General features: G+C 41.4%; 1 protein-coding gene across 1 annotated transcript; it reads left to right on the forward strand.

The window, feature by feature from the left end:
- Positions 1 to 362: 362 nt before the first annotated feature.
- On the forward strand, positions 363 to 19,920 carry FAM240A (family with sequence similarity 240 member A). The gene is made up of 3 exons (XM_034774888.1): positions 363 to 524; positions 15,251 to 15,393; positions 16,870 to 19,920. Exons 1-3 carry the CDS (start codon positions 378 to 380, stop codon positions 16,946 to 16,948), a joined length of 369 nt encoding a protein of 122 aa, XP_034630779.1. The 5' UTR covers positions 363 to 377; the 3' UTR covers positions 16,949 to 19,920.
- Positions 19,921 to 20,975: the final 1,055 nt, after the last annotated feature.

Genomic DNA, 20,975 nt, shown 5'->3' on the forward strand with positions numbered 1-20,975 from the left:
ATAATCAAGCACACATCCTTAGATCAGCAGCTCAAAAGAACAGCATACTTCTACAAGTCATCCTCTAATGCAAAACCAAGTGTGATTTGTCGCACATCCCAGCCACCATTACAGCCAAGATGGTCGTATGGAATTTTTCAAGCTTCACAGGACAAATATTAGAATGGATAATATCCGTGTGTATTTTAAAGAATAATTCCTAGCTCTTGCCAAGTCATGCTCTCTGTGGTATCTGCCAGAGTGGGAGGGAGGCATGCTCTCAAGGGGCCTGTGTTTCATGGCCATCTCAGGCAGGGGGCTGCAAAGTTCATTAAATGAGACTGATCTTATCTCTCTACTAGTTCTGTTCAAAATAGCCTTGATACGATGAAGGATTTATGTTACCCCCACTTCAAATAAAAAGTACCGAGGGATGGATTTCATTGCTGCCCTGTGGCACTGTAGAAGCCAGGGCTGCAGTTGCATTATTCATCACTGGTTTGTGTCACACAGAGGATTTATTGCAGGAAGAATCTATCTCCAAGGTAAGTAAGGATTTGTTTTTCATAATACATTTCATCATCTTAATGTCGCAAGAGGTGAGTACCTTCTCTAACTTTAATTCTTATACAAGTATATTCAAATAAAGGTCAAGGTGTGAGGCAAGCCAGGGAATGGTGCCCAGTGTAACAGCATTCTGGAAAAGATTAGAAGTATTGACACAGAAAAAATATTTCAGGATGAGGTCCCTTGGCACAGCAATGGACAAAACACCAATGGGTGTCTCTGTATATTATAGATTGCTGTGCCAAATAGCAGCTGGGGTTACACACACTCTTTCTGCAAAGACTTTCAATCATTATCCATTAGATGGATGATTTAAAAAAAAATAATAGACTCCCAAATCTGAGAGTGGACCTCTCTCCTGTCTGGTATGCTGTGTCAAAATTCTCTCATCTGATTAAGAACATGAGCTGCAGACAGGATCTGTTGTCTTCCTTGATCCCACAGCATCAAGCCTTCCCACTCAACAATCATCATTTAGGATCTTAACGTAAGTTTTCACAGACAATAATTTATGCTATTTACCAAGAGCCCTGAATTCAGCAATTCACAGGATCAGGTTTCAAATGGGACGGGTGGGGAAAAACTCATGTACTACAGACAATACTCGATCAAGAAAACAAACTACAACTGCTTTAAATGTGGAATATTAAAAGAAAGTCAATAGTAGATGGACAGAGTGACGGATAGCTCAGAAAGGGTAGTCATTTGGACATGGTCTGATGTGCTACTCTTGTGTAAGTGCTCACACACATAAGTAGTCTCACTAAAGTCAATGGGTCTACACCCGAAAGTGCTCACCTCAGTAAGGGTCCCACATGCAGGCCCTACATGTTTTTGACTTTTGGGAGGGGAGGACAGAGAAAAGTGAGGCCAACTATAACTGAAAAAAAAACCCTCCAGTACATGACATTATAAAAGCATTGATGCTGCTGTCTTAGACTGAGTAGTCTCCACTCTCCAGGGATTAACCATAATAGCAGCATTACAGATATCACTGTACATGAGTCAGCTGCCAGTAGCCTTGCATTATTCCAGGTTTCTTTCGCACAGTGCTATTATGTGAGAAAATGTCTCAGGAAAACTAGTCCATGTTGTGTTTTAGGGCAGTCTGCCAAGAATCATCATGTTCCGATTCTGGCAAATAGGTCAGAGTGATCAATATTTCACAGAAAACAATAGTGTAACAGTGGTGCTGTTAATAGGAAGGACTGACAAACTTTAGAGAGTTGTGTGATACTGGTATGCAAATATTTCCTTCTGACATGAATGTTTCAGTGTCTATTCTCTTGATGTATGTAGGTAGCTCCCATTAAAATTAGTCAGAGTCCTACTCAAACATGGTTCTGATCTTGAAGTTCTTGTGCACAGAAATCTCTCCTTGACTCCCTTGGGATTTACACTGGCCACAGATAGGAAAGAGAACATATACTTCAAATATTACCATGCCCAAGTCACCTTGTCTCTCTAATATTCTGGGACCAACACTGCATACTTCAAATTCTGTCAAGTGTAGAAGGGAGAATAGATGTGTGCAAGGGAATAAAACAATCCAGAGTTCTAATCTTTCATTGATGTCTGTAGCCAGTGCTACGCTGAACCATGCTACTCTTACCTAAATACTCGATGATTCTTGCGTGTAAATGAAAAATTGTGCTTATCCAAAATACACACATAAAACACACCTTCTCTTTAACTACAGAGATACACTGCAACGTAGATACACATTTGGGTTTCTAAACCGACCTCCCATTAAATCCCCAAAATAAATTCTAGTATTGTGGTTTCAGGAATACCCCAATACTATGTATTTTCTGAATACCATTACGGGATAGGCTGTGCAATGCAATTGCCTTATAATGATGAAAGTCCAGGTACCAGTAATTCTAAAGGTGTTATATTTTATTTTGTTGAACGTCATACTGTTTGGAAAATATATTCCTCATAGCTTCTAGCCATATGACTCATGTTGGATAAATCCTGACCATACTCTGCAGCTCCCCAGCATGCAGCTAGCCAAAGCTCCATAGCTAGCCACACTTTCCTTTCTCATGAAGCTTCCCCAAAATCAAACCAACTCTGTGTTCTTATATTTTGGCCCCACAATGTAATGACTGATAGAGCTGTCTGGAAAATGGATTTTTCATGCCACAAAAAAGATGGAGATTTCAAGATTTTATTTCATCCCAATTCAGGACAAAAAGTCATAATTGTTTAAAGCAACAGAGGGTCCTGTGGCACCTTTGATACTAACAGAAGTATTGGGAGCATAAGCTTTCGTGGGTAAGAACCTCACTTCTTCAGATGCAATAATTGTTTGTGAACCAACATTTTCCAAAAAAATTTGTTTGGACTCAATTCACTGAATATTGAAAAATGTGAAGTGTTTTGTTTCAATTGTGATTTTTTTTATTATCATTCAAATATATAAAATATAATAAATTTCAAAATGAGAAGTCATTTCAAAATGAAAAATCAAAATGTTCTGTTCTGAAAATGTTGAAACAGCATGTTTAGACATCTTTGAAGTGCTTGTTTCAAAACATTTTTTAAAAGTGAAAATTTTGTCAAAAAATCAACACATTCCCGTGGAATTACTCGGTTTCAACAAATCATCATTTTGCAACATAAAAATATTCCCTTGGAAAGTTTTCAACTAGCTCCAATTACTGTGCACCCCAGAATTTACAGATAAAATTCTTGATATGTCTGCAAACATTGGTACATTTCCTTAAACCCACAAAATTGTTGCAGCTTTCCCAACACTAATTTTAATGGACAATGTCTGGAAATATTTACTATACAATTCCCCGCCCCCCTCCCCCCCCGGCCCTTAAATAGGGAACCTTTTCTGCTTTATCCTTGCAACTACTTTTCTTCCCACATACAGATTTTTGTCTAGGTTCTGAAAACAAAACAGATTTAAAACTGTAATGGAAACTGTTATTTCAGATCTCTTAATACAATAATTCTTTGCATATTGATAGGATGTAAAATGAATCCTCAAACACTCACCTGAGATAAGAATTGCCACCCCTATTTTGCAAATGAGGAAGTCAGTGGCGGCGCAAATAATAATAAAAACGTGGGGGGGTCCTAATTACCAGTCTTATTGTCTAATCTCTAAATAGACATTTTAAAGTCAAATGTCAACAATGACATTTTTTATATATGTGCTGTGCAATTTCTGTATTTATCCAGCATATCTATATTATGAAGTGCACTTGCTAAGCAAACTACGTGTAAGGGAATATGAATACACAATTGGATTTTTATAGCAGGAGATGAATAATACCTAGAAACCTCAAGTAGAATGAATTGGCAGTAGTGATCTGGATATGACAAATATAGAAAGATTTGTTACAGCAAGGAGAAAAAAGCAGATAGTGTGTAGTACTGGTGATGACTGTAAATACTTTTGGTACACTCTGTACTGGTCTGAAAGGAACCAAAAAACCTAAATATATCATTACAATAAATTCCAACAGGATCTCTTTCTTTGTATAGCCTTCTTTCAGTGTCTGAGACATGAACTTTCATAGATCTTATCAGAATCGTTGGTTTTTATTGTTCTCCTATTATTTATATCATTATATTATTTACATTGTCTCTGATCTCTCTGTTGCAGAATTCTCCCTCTCCGACCATCTCCTTCAACATTGCCATCAGCCCCCTCCATCATGCCCAGTCACTTGGCCTTTCTGTGACTTCCAGGGCCTCTGTGCTAATGATTTCCTGTCTGCTTTCAGCCCTCTTCTCCCTATCCTCTCTTCCCTTTCTTCAGCATTGTTGCTGACACTCTCCATTCATCACTCTGCAGCACCCTTGACTCTCTTGTCCCTCTCTCCCATCTCAAGGTCAATCCTGCCAACTCCCAGCCCTGGCTCACTCCCAGCATCCGTCCGCTTCCTTTGTTCTTACTCTAGTGCTACAGAGCATCTGTGTTGGAAATCCTATGATCAGGCCAACTTCCTCTGTTACCAATTCATTCTCTGCTCTTTCAGTTCAGAACTCTAGTTCTCCAATTTAATTGAATCTCACGCCCACAATCCCAGCTGCCTTTTCACCACCTTTGACTCATTCCTTAAACCTTCCCCTCCCCATCTCCACTTCTCTCTCTGCACAGGAGATTGCTGACTTCTTCCAAGAGAAAACTGACAAAATATAATGTAATGTTCCCCCTCCCCTTAGCTTACCTTCCCTTTCCCCATAGAATTCTCTCCTGCTTTTCCCTTATCACAGGCACAGAAATTTGTCATCTGCTCTCCTCCTCTAAGCAATCCACTTGCCCCAGTGACCCCATCCCAGCTTCAGATCTCCCTCGTACCCACTCTCAACTCCTCTCTTACTCTTTTCCTTAACCTCTCACTCTCCTCTGGTTCTTCCCACTCACAATACAAGCATGCTCTAGTCTCTCCCATCTTAAAAAAAAGCAAACAAAAAACTTGATCCCACTTGCCTCTGCAACTACAACCCCATCTCCCTTCCCTTGCTAAGCTCACTGAATGCCCTTTCTATAATTGCTGTCTCAAGTTCCTCTCCTCCAATTCTATCCCAGACCTTCTCCAATCCAGCTCCTACCTCCGACATTCACCTGAAACCACTCTCATCGAAGTCTCTAACAACTTCTTCCAATCTAAAACTCAGAACAAGTATTCCATCTTCATCCTCCTTGACCAGTCAGCTGCCTTTGACGCAATTGAACATGCTCCTCTTCTCAAAATTTTGTCCTCCCTTGGCTTTTGTTACTCTGTCCTCTACTGTTTCTCCTTCCACCTTCATAATCATTCTTTCAGTGTGTCCTTTGGATCCTCCTCATCTATCCTCCAATTTGCTATGAGGGTTCTGGCTCCTTTCTCTTCTCCTTCTACATCTTTTCTTTGGGCAATCTCATCTGCAAACAAAAATTCCGATACCGTCTCTATTCTGAGGACTCACAGATCTGCTTCTGTATTTCAGATCTGTCTCCTTCTGTCCAAACTATAATCTCAGCCTGTGTCTGACATCTCCTTATGGATGTCTAGTCATCATCTCAAGATAAACATGGCTAAAACATAGCTTCTAATCTCTCACACACTCTCTCTCTCTCTCTCTCTCTCTCTCTCCTTTTCTTGATCACAGTGGGCAATACCACCATTCTGCCTGTCACTCAGGCCCATAACCTAGGCATCATCTTCAACTCAGACCTCTCTCTAGGTCCTTACATCCAGGCTATGTCTAAATCTTGCCAGTTCTCTAAGATACAGCCTTTCCTATCCATCCACAGAGCTAAAACTCTTGTCCAAGCTCTCCTCTCACATCTTAGTCATTGCAATACCCTCCTCTCTGACTTTGACAAGTGAAATATTGCCCTGCTCATACCCATTTAGAATGCTGCTGCAAAGATCATTTTCCTAGCCCATTACTTTGGCCAGAGAATGTTTGTTTTTAAATTCCCACCCTCTCTATTGTACCAAATATAAGCTGCTTGTATCTATTTTCAGGACCCTTCACAGTCAGTCCCCATCCTAGCTATCATTTCCCTGTGATATCGTGGGTCTCAGACCCAGGCCTGTGAGTTCCCGATTGATGTCTGCTGAAACCTGGAGGGCAGAGGAGCTAGCAGGACTATAGCCTCAGCCAAGGCACCACCCTTAGGAGCCGTGATTGGAGGATTGCCTGGCTCCACCAGTTGGTCCACCCATGCTATTTAAGCCAGGAGGTGGCACAGGAAGTTGTCTGACCAACTAGATAATTCACTGCTGCTACTTGTGCCTTGTACCCAACTCTGTGGCTCCGGCTCCGGCTCTGACTCTCAGCTTCAATTCCTGACTCTGACTCTGGCTTGACCTCTGGCATTGGTAATTGGCAGTTGACTCTTGTCCAGACCCTCAACTCCATTTCCCAACCTGGATGCCTGCTCCGCCCACTATATCAGATCTGGTCTGACCACTAGGCAAGACTACCTACATCCTGGTGCCTATATTCCCATTCAATATTGAGCTATCAAAGCTGACCTCCAGTTGGGGGACACCATCCTCCTTTGCCCACTTGTTACATTTTCAAATACCCATGTTGTCCTTCACGCTTGGGAAATGCTCTCTGTAAACATCTGCAGAGCTACCTGATTATGCACCTTCCAATCCCTCCTTAAACTTTCTTTTGCCAGGACACCTGCCAAAAAATTTGACAACGGCTAGGCTGCTGGTGGGCAGAGACCACAGCCTAACACACTCACCAAAAGTGTCTCATTGTTTTCTTGTACTCCCCTTCTGTCTGTCTGTCTCTGTCTATTGTCTCATGTCTTATGCTTAGATTGTCATTCCCTGAGGGCAGCTAACATCTTTTTGTTCTGTGTTTGTATAGCACCTACCACAGTCCATGACTAGGTCTCCTAGATACTATGGTAATACAAATAATAATGAAAGAAAAATAATAGGCCTTTTTTGTGTAACAACACTTAGGAAGCTGTGGCCTTGCTAGAGAGAAGACAGTCACCAGAAGTTAGCAAGAAGAGCATGAGGTATTGCAGGGGCCAGTGGCCTCAGCAGCACCGGATTTGTAATATCATCCATGCAACATACATAAATTAAGACTTGCTTGGGTTTAGCCATTTCCCAATTCTGGCAGAAAACAACTTGTCGTTTATGCTGGTATAAGGAAAAGCAGAATCTGGACCACCCTTGCCTCCAGTAGTGCTTAATATCTGATGCCTCAGATGAAGGCAATGACCCATCAATTTAGGCAATGACCTAGACCAGAGGTTCTCAAACTGTGGTCCACATACCACCAGTGGTCTGCAAGCTCCATTCAGATGGTCCATGGGTAGTTTCCCCTAAGGTGTGTGCCTGGGCCGCCGCACACGAGAAAATGAAGAGCCATCCACCTAATTAGTGGAGCCGCACAGGCGTGGCTCCACTAATTAGGTGCCTGGTCCCTGGAGAAGATGCACATGCAAGGTGAGGTGGTGGCCTTGGGGGAAATAGAGGGTACGTGGTGGGAGCAGTGGGGGGAGAAGAGGGGGTAGGGGAAATTTGGGACGTGTAGGGCTGCAGTGGCCAGAAAAAGAGGTGACTTTCCCCAGCTCCAGAGCTGTGGCTGCTGGGGAGTGACCCCCCTCCTTCCCAGCCCCAGCTCGGGGGCTGCTGTGGAGCGGGAGAGAGGGCATATCCATCTCATTAGAAAGGTATGAGTACAGATATTAAAATATGAGTTGTGTGCTTTCATTTGTAGAACAAAAAAAAGTTAATTATTATTAAGTTTTTTATATATAGCGCTTTTATCCAAAGTGCTTTACAATAGTTAGCTAACGGTACAAGCAACATTTGGAAAGATTATTAAGTGGTCTGCCAAGACCCTCAGCAATTTTCAAGTGGGCCGCGGAAAAAAAAAAAGTTTGAGAACCACTGCCCTAGACAACAGTACTGTGATTTATACATGGAGGGAAAATGGCTTTGTGACCCCTGCAGGTGACTATATTTATACTAAAACAAGATAGATTTAAAAACCTTGTAAAATATTGAGTTGTATCCCTGGATATCAAATTTCTATCTCTGCTAGCAAAGCCCCTTTGTATCTATGCTTTTCTAATATAGGAACTTGAGTTCCAATTCCTTATATGGAAAGGTATTGTTCTGCTGATGGTAACTATGTTTTATAGAATCAGTGAGATCCAGCCTCTAGCTATTGATCTTCCACTTACAGAAAAGTCAAGGTGTCACTATTTAACTCATCTTGTATTCCACTTGTTAGTCCCAATAACATTACTTGTGTTTCCAAATAGCACTGTCAGTAACATAGTTTTCCTACCCTGGGAGGTATACCTTTGCAAATTAAATCTAAAAATAATCAATGCACTCTAATATGATTAAATCTAAAAATAAGTAATCATATTAATCTTGTATAGGAAAAACCCCTTCTAAAGTCATTCCAGCTATTTCTTTCATTGGGGAGCAATCCAGTTTTGGTTCAGCTTGTTTTCAGCCAGGGCTATGTCAAAAATGATTGCCTGTGAGTGAGTTTCTCATTGTTGTCCTTTGGAAGGATTGTCACCAGAGGCTTAAATTAAATCTCTTTCAGTCAGAACTATTGCAGTTATGACAGGCCAGCTCAGGTCAGTCCTAACTCCTGAGATTTACAAGAGGGCTAGTTGGAGCTCTTTACATACTTTAACAAAACATTACTGTGTGCACTTTGTATTACATGCAGAGATCCTGAGTTTAAGCTGTGTTTAGTGCCCACTTCAAAGTCAGTATCTCACTTCTCCCCTGTTCAAAGTCAGTATCTCACTTCTCCCCTGTTCTTCTCCCCTCTTCTCACTTCTCCCCTCTCCTTTATCTGAGAAGTTCTTTTACGTTTACTGTGTGAAACAAGAATTTTTAAAATGGAAATAGATTTTGTATGGAACACGGGGCCAATTTGTCTTTGCTGGCATAAAGGGAAAATAGGGCAAGATTAATGTCCCCCTGCTGAGTGAATAGAATTGACACAGCAACTAAACACCCATGCCCAGCCCATGCTAGCCAATTCGGGCTTGCAGGGCTCGGGCTACAGGGCTGTTTCATTGCTGTGTAGACTCCCGGGCTCAGCCTGGCACCAGGCTCTAGGACCATGTAGAGTGGGAGGGCCCCAGAGCTCGGGCTCCAGACCAAGCCCAGAAGTCTACTACACAGCAATGAAACAGCCCTGCAGACCAAGCCCTGTGAACCAGAGTCAGCTGGCACGTACCAGCTGCAAATTTTTCTTTGCTGTGTAGACATACCCATAGAGGGCTTCTCAGGTATATGCAGATCCACTCCTTGTAGAATCCCCTGGCACAGGGGCAGCATTCTCGGACAAGCCAGAGGTGGCGTAGCCAGGACATCCCATTGTGCAGCTGAATTCAAATACATGTGCATGTGAAGGACCAAGCAAAAAAAGAGGTCAATCATTTTGGAAGGTTTGGGGCAGGAATCCTATAAGCACGTGTGTTAATTGAGGCAAACAGTAAAAGCACTGGAGTTTGAAACAGGTAGGAAGATTCAGTTTTCAAAAACTACTGCACATTCACATGCTAAAGTTTTCAAAGCTCTGGTGTTAAGAAGGGCTGTGAATAACCCTTTTATAGGGCTAGACTGTGTCCTGCATAGGTCGTGCTGCAGAGCTGCAATGACCAAGCAGCACTGAGCCAGATTCTAGGTTTGTGTAGTTACAGGAATGGGGAAAAAAGCCTAACCGCAAATTAATCCACATTTGAACATAGCACATTAACTGCACTTCAGACTCCAGACTGTTCTAAAATTCTTCCCAGTATTTCTGCACAGAACATCAGGTGACCTAACAGTGGAAACTAATGCAGAACCCCATGTTAAGCAAGTAAAGAAGTAAGTTTTTTCACTGACACATTAAAGCATGAAACAAAAAAAGAAATAAGGAGATTTTCAAAAGCAACCAATGTGTTTGTGGGCATAACTTTTAATCAAGAAATAATGGAGCCCACATTTTTCCTGCAATTAATCCCAAATACAAATGCCAGCACACATATACCTACCAGATTTACTTGCTCAACATGTCACCTTCAGAAAAGCAACAACCATAATGAAGTCTTTCTGAAAATCAGACTCAAAAGGAAGAGTCCAATAATTCAGGGGAAATGAGTTGGCAAATAAGGGGGTTTTCAAACTCAGAAACCCAAGTGAAAAAAGTCACAGCAAAATCTCAAAAAGAAAATAAAACAATCCCTTCAAAGAGGCTATTTTTGTTCTGAGCTCCTAGTCTCTTTGTAGTATGTCTCACATTTTCTCATAAAACAACTGAATCGCTAAATAGAATTATATAAACATTATGAGCTCCCAGCTTTGCTTTTCATACCATGCCTGGCAGGTGAATGGCAGCAATTTCTTCAAGCTTTTCCAAGCAAGCCTAGGGGACTATTGTACTAGCTCTCTGCAGCTCTGATTAAAATAAATTACAAATAATTGCTACAAATTCACACAAGGCATAGGAACCCTACATACTTGTTAAAAATTAAATGTTGTGGAAGATGGTTGTAATGACATTTTCATGCAAAACCACATCATTTGGAAAACAGGATGTATAAGTATAATCTAAAATCTGTTCCATGCTTAATGAAGACTACAAAAGGATATTTTTGGAAATAATGACATTTTCTAGCTGTAACATGGGGCGCAGAGGCATTGCTATTAACCCATTAAAAGTCCCATTGAGAGAAAGAGAGAGAGATTATTATTTTATAAAATTTGCCCCCAAATTTATTTCTCAGGCTGATTTTGAATGTAAACTGCCTTGAAGGTACAAGATGACTATCAGAATGAAATGTAATAAAACAGACAAAATATATTCAATTAAGATTTTTTTTTTATTTTTTTTTTAATTAATTCATAGGCTTTTGCAATTTTGCATCCTGTATAATTTCTAACTTTCCCCATTTCTGAGTAAAATGAAGGTAAATGCTGTACTGATTAATGGAAAAACCAATAGAACTCTATCCCTTCAATACTTTGGTAGTGGCCTACTGGAGCCATTTTATGGTCTCTACTACAAGTTCAACAATATCTCAACTTCAGAAGCAATAACCTGCTGTCTCATTCCCCCATGCCGTTATTGGTGGTCAGTAGAGTTTCTCATTCTCTTTGTCTCAAGCTATGTCTATACTAGAAAGGCTTTGCTGATACAGCTATAGGCCATGTCTACACTAGCGAGTTTACAGCAGCACAGCTGTAACGATGGTGCTGCACCACTGTAAGATCACACGTGTAGCTGCTCTTTGCTGATGGGAAAGAGCTCTCCCGTCCACATAATAAAACCACCCACAACGAAGCTCTCCCACCAACATAGCACAACGCACACTACTGCTTACGCTGGCAACACATAAGTCGCGCAGGGGTGCGTGTTTTTCACACCCCTGAGGAAATAAGTTTTGCCAACATAAGTGGTAGTGTAGACATAGCCATACTGGGACAGCTATACCAGCAGAGCCTCCAGTGGAGATGCAGCTTATATCCCATCATAAGGCAATCTTTTGACCGTATAGTTAAACCACCTTCCCAGATGACATAAGCTATAATGGAAAAAATACTCTTTTGCCAATATAGTTGTGTTTACACAGGGGTTGCTTGGTGGCTGTTGTTTTTTTTTGCCGGCATAGATATGTCAGTCAGGGGTGTTTATTTTTACACACTCCTAACCAATATAGCTATACTGGCAAAACTTTGTAATGTAGACCTGGCCTGACAAGGCTATGTCTACATTAGGAGTACTTTACTGGTATAGGAATACCAGTATACTATACCAGCAAAATGCTCCTAGCATGGATGCAACTATACTGAAAAATTGGTGCTTTGTGTTGGTATAGTTACCCCCACAACTCCCCTGAGCAAAAGAAAAGCATGAGCAAAACAGCAATGTGGCCACAGCAACGGTACCCAGGAGGTCAGGCAGGTTTGTGCTCATGCAGGTAACTCATGCTGCTGCATATGCCACCATGGCCACACCCACACTGCTATTTTTAGTACATTAGCTCAAGCAGAGCTAGTACGTATCTGTCTACCCTCCCAGCTGCTGTACAGACTTATCCTACTGGCAGAGCCAATGCCACCCCCACAATGCTGCAGGAATACCCCTAAAAGAACCCTCCTAGTCTCTAAAGGCACATGAATGTGCCACTTGTAATAGTTGTCCAAACTTGTGAGCCCCTGCACTCAACTTGATGGAATTTGTCTGTCGTGCCATAACTTCTGAATCTGATGCACATCTGATCTATTCCAAAATTTCAGGGAACGTTCTAGACATCCATGGCCAGAACCCTCTTCATTTGGAGGGAAATCAGAATGCCAAAAGAGGGAAAAGAGGGACACGTAGACCTCCTGTCATCTCTTGATGGCACCCATTAACCCCTTGCAGCATAACATTTCCCCTGCTCATCTCTCAGGAGAGTTTAACATGTTGACACACTGAGGTTACGTGTGCACTTAAAACACTGCTGCAGCTGAGCCATTGTACTGTAGCACTTCTGTGTAGACACTCCCTACAGTAATCTACCTCCCTGAGAGGCAGTTGCTAGGTCGACAGAATTCTTCCATCAACCTAGCACTGTCTACATTGCGGGTTAAGTTGGCTTAGGTATGCCGCTTGGAGTGTGGATTTTTTACACCCCTGAGAGACATAGCTATGCCAATGTAACTTTTCCGTGAAGACCTGGCTTGAAAAACATAAGCGAAATAATTACTCTCCCTGCTGGGGAGAAATGGAGCAGATTCTTAGCCAGCAGGGACAGCCAGAGGGAGAAGAGAGAGAAGGCTTCATTCATTCCATCTTCCTTCCTAACGTCCTGTCTCCTCAGCCTGCCCCAAGTGGGAAGAAAGACGGCACTAGCCGTCCACCCCTTCCTTCCAATCTCGGAGAAAGAAAGGCAGTCTGGGGTGAGGGAAGAAGAAACACAGGGCTTCCCTGGAATGTTGCAGAGAATGGAGGATCATAGCAGGAATGGGGAGAGAGCAATAGGGGAAAACAGAGCCCTAGACATGGTGAGGAAAATGTGGTGCCTTGATGGGGACGGCAGGGGAGGAGAGACACATAGCACCCTTGACATGGTGTAGACTAGAGAATGGGGGACAATAGCATGGGCATAAGAGGGATTGGAGGGGAATCAGAATCCCTGACATGCTGGGAGAATGGAAGACCCTGGTGTGAGGGGGAGAAGGGAATGGAGATGAACAGAGCCTCTGGTATAGCATGGAGAATGGGGGACCCTGCTGTGCAGGGATACACAGAACCATTAGTGGAGAAAACTGAGGCACCCTGGTGCAGGACGTTGGTATGGGGAAGAGAGGCGCACAGAGTCACTGGCATAAGGAAAAGAATGGGAGATTTTGGTATGGCAGGAAAGAGACTGGGGGGCACACAGAGACCCTGGCTGGGAGGAGATTGGGGGGAGTTGCAGGAAGTCCCTGAAATAGATGGGGAAGGGAGGATGGAACACAGGGAACATGTTGGGAGCATGAAGGAATGCCAGGAGCATGGCCAGCAGAAGCAAAAAAGCATGTAATCCTCTAATATATGTTGTGATTTAGAGCATGATTATGTTAACAAAACAGTAAAGACTATGCAAAAATGGCATCAGCTTATTCTATGGGGCCTATCCAGAAAGGCACTTATTTATGTATGCAACTTTAAGCATGGGTACATGATCCAACACTTTCCATATTCAGGGCCCAGATGTGTTGCCAAGTTATATCTGTTTTATTTTGTTGATTCAGGCCCCAGTGCTCCCATTGATGATTGCACTTAATCACATGCCTGGGCCGCCACAGCCCCACTGATGTTAATGGGGCTTTGGGTAGGCACAGAGGTATGCCCTCAGAAAGACAATGGCAGGATCAGGGACTACAACAAGGAACACTTCATGAGGCTCCCCATGAAGAGCTACCTCGATTCATTCCATCAGGCTGGGGAAAGGTTTTCACTCACCTCAATTGTTATTGTTCCCCTTTGCCAAGCAGTAGCAAATTTTGATTCTGACAGGTCAGTTTCCCATTTGTAGCAGAAATTGTGGAGTCAGGTATTTTCTAGGAGATTTGTTTCCTTACAAAATGTACACACCATCCTGTTTCCTTGAACCAAGATGGCAACACACTGCACAAAGGCAACTGTCTTTTGCATAAACCTTAGCTGAGGCACTGCTCTGCTCCAGCCCCAGAAGCAGCTACCTCCCTCCAATCTGACTGCAAAACTCATGCTTAGCACTTAGCCCTCAAGAATAGAAACAGCCCTAACCCAAAACTCTTACCAAGAACACCCTGACCAGAAAGGAGAAACCTTAACCCTCCTTTTGTGCACTTGCTTTGCAATACAAAAAGAAGCTGTGAAAGGAATAATAACTATACTGAAAGTGCTTTAACCCACACAATACCCTTATTGGTTACTGCCTGACACCCTTAACTCTTCCTCTGGAGAGTTTCACCCTGGTAACCCCAAATGTGCAAGTCATTAACATCCTTTGTTACAACATTACAAAATGTATCAATATCAACTACAATCAGTGGAAATAAAGTGGAATGGAAGACTAAGCTATTAAGAGTGCTGTTAATTTCACTGTAAAGTCTTTCACATGGGAACTTTGGGGGACGTTTCTATTATCTTTGTATAAATAATTAAATAGTAAAATAAAGACATGCTTGCCTACATCTTGTGGAAGTGTAAAGATACTATGAGGACATACTTGCCAGAAATGGGTTTACTCATTATTGCAGGTGTTAAGATGAGCTGGTAATTAGCCTGTTGGCAATTTACTTTCAGAGAAACCTTGGAAAAATCTTACAAATGTCAGTTACTTTTATATTATCTCTTTAACTTATGCACACGGCACATGCAAAAAGTCTTCATCATTATGCTAAAGTGAGCGCAATAACTTTATCCTGAATTGTGTGCTAAAAGGTCACAACCACAATTATATGGAGGTGAAAGATATTTTACCAAAGGCACTTTAAGGTGAACAATTAGGAACTGTAATTACTGTAGTACAGCATATACCTCAAGTGCCACTTTCTGAATGAAGAAGTAGAAGCATGATTCATTCCCATTAAGTTCTTCTTTTGCTTCCACGGTAAAAAGACTGCATGTGAATTCAGTATTGTAAAGATCTTCTAAAGCATGCTGCAGTAGCACCATATTCCAGCCAGCAAAATAGAAAAGGACCGATAACTGGTCACTTGGGTTTTCTCCTTTACAGAAAATGAATAGTCAATATGTGCGCTTTGAAGTGTTTGGATGTGAAACTGAGGAACTAACAGACTTCTGGGAAAAGACAATTGAAAAACAAACTAAGCATCTGCAAATTGAAAAAGAACGTCAACAGAGAAGTGCTCTGCCAAAGTAAGTGGAGGGGAGGGGGAGAAGGGATGCTTGTTTCTGTGGGTTGATATTGTAATCCTTTAAAAAAATAAAAAATAAAAATAAATAAATACATTTAGTACATGCAATAGATGCCAGAATGACCGCCCAGGAAATTGGGGTTCTTTGTATAATATACAACAACAAAGCTTCATGCGCTGCCCCTCCCCCTGTGTGCCTCAACCATGACCTCAATGGCTATCTCAAAAAGATAAGAGAGGGTAGTTCATTCTTGGGCCCTACTCAAGTCACTAATGCTACCTTTACCCCTCACTGTTTGGTGCTGAGTGGAGCCTCAGTTCAACCACAGCAGAGAATCTGGCCTTAGATCATTTAGCCTTTCTAACCTTGTGTTCGCTAGGAAAAAATGTGTGTTCGTGTGTTCTTAACTCAGAGTAACTAATACAAGGTCAATCCCTAATTAAAACAAGGTAGTTTCAACATGTGTCAGCAGGCCAAGGCAAACTCTAAACTCCCCTCTAGTCTTTACCTCAGTCTGCTAACCTGTGAAAACTATAAACTGCCTTGTCTTCAGAGGATCTTAGATTGTGCTGGTTACCCCGAGGTAAGAACACACCTTTTTTTTTTTTTTTTTTTTCCTAGTGAAGATGCACCTTTTTACATAAGCTGGTCCCAAATAAAGGAAGCGTTCAAAATTCACCCACCCTTTTCCTTTTTTTTGAAAAAAGGTTAAAATCCAACAGCAGAGGAAGGAAGGATGGTGTTGCAGTTAGTGCCCTGGCCTAGAGTGTGTGAGAGCTGAGATGAGTTCAGTTCAGTTCCTGGGTCTGCCTTAGATTTACACTGTAACCTTGGGCAAGTCCCTTAATTTCTCCATCCTCAGCTCCCCACCTGTATAATTTCTCCTGTCTTTTGTCTGTCTTGTCTATTCGCTCTTCAGGCCAGGAACTGTCTTACTATGAATTTATGCAGTGCCTAGTACAGTGCCTTGATCCTTATTGGGGCCTCTAGGTACTACTGCACTACAAATAAACTCCCACCTCTCACCTAACCTATCTGGCCAACAAGTAAGAAGCATTGCTCCTGGTAAGAAGAATCTTGTAGATTTAACTGTACACAGTCTCTCCAGTGCTATCAATCTAGTAGTGCCAAAGGAAACCAAGAAAGTACTATAAGAGGTGGTCCAGCAGGTGGCAGCAGCCAATCTTGAGAAATAAGGGATGACCTACAAAGTAGCTTTGTCAAGCCAGGAGAGATGAAAACTAGAGATGACTGAGCCCCAAAGCTCAGGTTAAGTTTCCTCATTATGCTAGAAGACACTCCAGATGAGCAGGATTTAGTAGATCTCCCACTGTTGCTACTGCTGGCAGAGCAGCACCAATGGTAGCAATGGTGGGAAATGTTAGGAAGATGAGTTTGGTGGTATCTCTCAAAGCCCGGAGATGTGCAAGACTGGAGTCTTTCTGGTGATATCGGTGTTTATGTTTCCTGTCTTAGACTCAGAACTGAATGGAAGGAGAGGTTGGAAAAAAGGATACAAATGATGAAGACTCAAAATGAAGAGCCAGCTAGTTGAAGGCTTCTTACGCATTTGGGAAAAGAAGGAAAAATGTTTTGCAGAAGAAAACCATAGTGTATTGCAAACACCCAATTTATTTTTATTTATAAGTTTCAATGAGATTTATTTTACAGTAGCATCAACATGTAGGGAGTTCATATGTGAAACCTCTATTACTGCTTATGAGACCTATTATCTATGTGGACCCCTCATTCAGTGAGGAGAGAATAAATGTGTATGGATCCTAAATTGTGGTTCCCTGATCCAGACAACTGTCTGGAAAAGGAATTTAGTATCATTTTACCTAAATGCTCATTGAAATAATCTCCTGTGTATTTTATTAAATACTCCTTAGGTTTCTATACATACTGATATTATAGAGCAATTTAATGTGTTTTTTCTTTGAAATTGTTTAATACATTTTTGTGTTTTTGACTACTATGAAACCACAAATATACGCAGAGAACAAATACACTTAAAAGATATTAATTTATTACTAATACACTTTGGGAGCAGGTCCAATTCCTCCTCCTTATAAGACAGATTGTTTCAAAGTGTATTCGTCTAACCCCTACCACATATGTGCAATAACCTTTACTAAAATGGAAGAGTTTCAATGAAGTAATGCTATCAAGTTGCTTCTTTTTTAGTGATTGTTTCATTGCCACAGGAGTAATGCACGGCAAAATGGATTCTTTTAAAACACATTAAAAATCCCTTTCCCTCAATTGCTCAGCTGTCAGTCTCTTGCAATGACATCATTTGACTAGTTCTCCAGTGTCCATATAGTTCCAGGGTAGACAAGATTTTAATTATCAAGGGGGAGGGGGCGCAGAGGGGAAATCAGTAAAAGCAAGATTCTGTTTTTTAAATAGCTTAGGTAAACTGTTATCGTAAAGCATGTTTAAAATGTTCTATTTTCCTTTGTACATCACATTTCAAATATGCCACATTGGAGAGACCTGAGGGCAAAAAACAAATCTGGCATCCAATAGGAGTTGTGCACATGGAAATGACAGGCTGATTGGGAGCCTGAAAAAAGCAGTTCATACATAAAAAACTACCTGGGAACACATGCTCAGAAATCAAGTAATCAGAACTTTTGAAAATAATTTCCCTGTGGGCTGAAACTGCCTAAAATATGCTATGCTCCATTTCTTCAATATGGTTTTCTTACACTGCTTTCAAAGTGACATAAGCTAAACTAGAAAGGCACTCTTATTCCATATCTACATAGGGAGCTATAACAGTATAACTATAACCATATAATTATACCTGTAAATTTCCCCATGTAGACAGGCCTCAAGGGAGTTAGGCACATGGCTCCCATTAAGTTTTAGTGGGATTAAGCTCCTTTGAAAATCCCAGGCTGTGCAGCTCAATTTTCTCCTCACTTGCCTGTGCTCAGCACCTACTAAACCCAAGACCAAATTCTGCTCTCAGGGTTGCACTGGAGTTTACACTGGTGTAGCAGAGATCAAAAATGGGACCCAAGGATCAAAGGTTATGGCTGCACTACAGTTTAAGTCAACATAAATTATGTCATTCAGGAGAGTGAATTAGCCACTCCCCCAAGCAACATAATTTATGCCAATTTAAGTGCCAGTGTGGACAGCGCTATGTCAGTGGAAGAGCATCCCCTGGCAACATGGCTACCACTGTGGGGGCTGGAGAAATTAAGCCAATGGGAGACCTCTCTCCCATCGACTTAGAGCAGCTTTGTTAGAGAGCTTACAGTGGCACTGCTGCATCAGTGCAGCTGCTAAAACATGCAATACAAGAGAGACTCAGACTTACTGTACTGAAAATCTAGGAGTGAGAATTTCACTACAGGATTCAGATGGATTGACTACTTTCTATACATATTCTCTTCCAATGAAATGAATCATGGGGAGCAGACCTGTCAGAATCCACTAGGTGGCAAGAGTGAGAAACAGAACAGAGTGCCTGCTTTCCAAAGTATTTCCCCGTGATACTTCAGGCTCCTGACATCACAGGACTTTACTTCAGTGATGTCACAGAATGATGCATTGTGGGATGTCTTTAGCAAATTAGGATGAGCCAATAGATGTGAAGAGAAGTGAATAAAATATATTTTTTAAAATAGTAAACTGAAACTTATCTTTGTGCTGAATGCATTCTCCCCAGCCTGGATCCTAGGGGCTCTGAGAACATATTTCTGGATTTAGCCAGTGTTCAGTTTAGCTTTGCAATTTACCTTGAGTGTTTAAATTAATTATTTTGCGCTCAAGTTTCACAGTGTTAGATTTAGGACTCTGGGTCATGTTGTTATCTTTATTTATCCAGGGGGTAGCAACCCATTTTGATTACTAACTCAATCTCTTTTTCAGGAGCAATCTGACTAGTAGCTTTATAAATTACTAGTAACAAAACAATACATTCCCACAGCAATAAATACAATTTAAGATCAATCAGCTAAAACTAAAATACAATAAAACTGAAATTCAAATCTAAATGTCAAGAAACAAACAATCAGAAGCAGGAGCAGAATGCGAGATGAAAATGTTTGGGGTAAATTGAAAAGATGGGAGTATAAGTCTTTAATTCACCTGATTGTCATTATAAAAATCAAAAGGAAGTGAAGAGAAAAGACAAACTTTAAGACAAGCCAAAACACTAAAAAATGTTCCTTACCTCGAGAGACTATACGACTGAAAAGGTTGTGGTTTAGTAATTGATAAAACTACATGGGCACTGTAGGATCATTATTGCTTAACAGAATGAGCCAAAAATCCTCTGGATTATTTATCAGTCGCTCTTAGTAAAGGCAGAGCTTTTAGCAGAGTGGGATGTGGAACCAATACAGTGAGATCTATGAATTAAAAAAAAAACACTTCTTCAAAGGACAACTTCATTTAATTTGTTTTTTTCAAACCAAATTTACGCATTGGTTTTGAGTATAACAATGGGATATTTCAACTAAGCCAATCCATTTTAATTATTTTTTGTGATTAAAATAGGATACGTTTGCTTATCCTTTCCAGCTTTCATTATTTTACCATTCTTCCTCATCTGGATAGTGTGTTACTAGAAGATGTACTATGTACGATGTACTATGCCTCTTTCATTACATATGCACGATTAAGAACAACTTTGTGTGTGTGTAACACAGACAAAATCGGAAGTAGCATAGTTTTACCATCATCTAAAACAAATACTAAATAATCTGGATCCAATCCCTCTTAGGCTCTGTTTATGAGAAGTATATTCAATGCTACCACGGGAATGACAGATACTCCATTTTATCTGTATTGTATGGATAAGGTCTGACAACTTTGAAACTGTGTTTAAGGGAGAGTTTAAATACAGTTCCTTAACATTGTTCCTCACCATTGTTTTCCACAAACTAGGAAGTGTTGTTGTGCTTGTTTATGCAATGTTTTGAACCTGAATGACTTACTGAAACCAGAGCAGAGTTCTTTCTTGCTAATACAGTAGTGTCAGTTTTTCAGCGGGTCCAAATGGGACTGGGAGAACTTTCACAAACCTGACCCAGCACAGTTTCCTTAGAGCTGGTCTACGCAGTTTCTGCGCAGTAAAGCAGTTTTTTTGCGCTCAAACTGCAGACGTGTACACACTGTCAGGCCAATCTGTGCACAGAAACTCCTCAGTTGCAGTGCTGCAAAAAACCCACCTTGACGAGAGCTGTCAGGCTATTTGCGCAGAGGCTCCAACGCTCTATTGCCAGCGTAGACACTTGATTGCTTTCTGCACTGTAATTGGCCTCTGCTCCAGCTCCTGTCCCCTAATGCCTCAAGTGACTGCTCAGCTCATTGTTTTGAGCTCAGCTGCCCCAGAGACATGCGCCCCTCCCCTTTCAAAGCACTGTTTCTGACAGCCCTTGGGTGCTGTACTGATCTGCTCTGGGACACAAAGCAAACCATTAATGTGGAATGCTCATGTTGTTGAACACAGAGGCAGGTGTCTCTGGCTATGGCTACGCTGGCGCTTTACAGCACTGCAACTTTCTCACTCAGGGGTGTGAAAAAACACCCCCCTGAGCGCAGCAAGTTACAGTGCTGTA

The sequence above is a fragment of the Trachemys scripta genome, chromosome 6 (assembly GCF_013100865.1).
Source record: "Trachemys scripta elegans isolate TJP31775 chromosome 6, CAS_Tse_1.0, whole genome shotgun sequence".
Taxonomy (NCBI): domain Eukaryota; kingdom Metazoa; phylum Chordata; order Testudines; family Emydidae; genus Trachemys; species Trachemys scripta.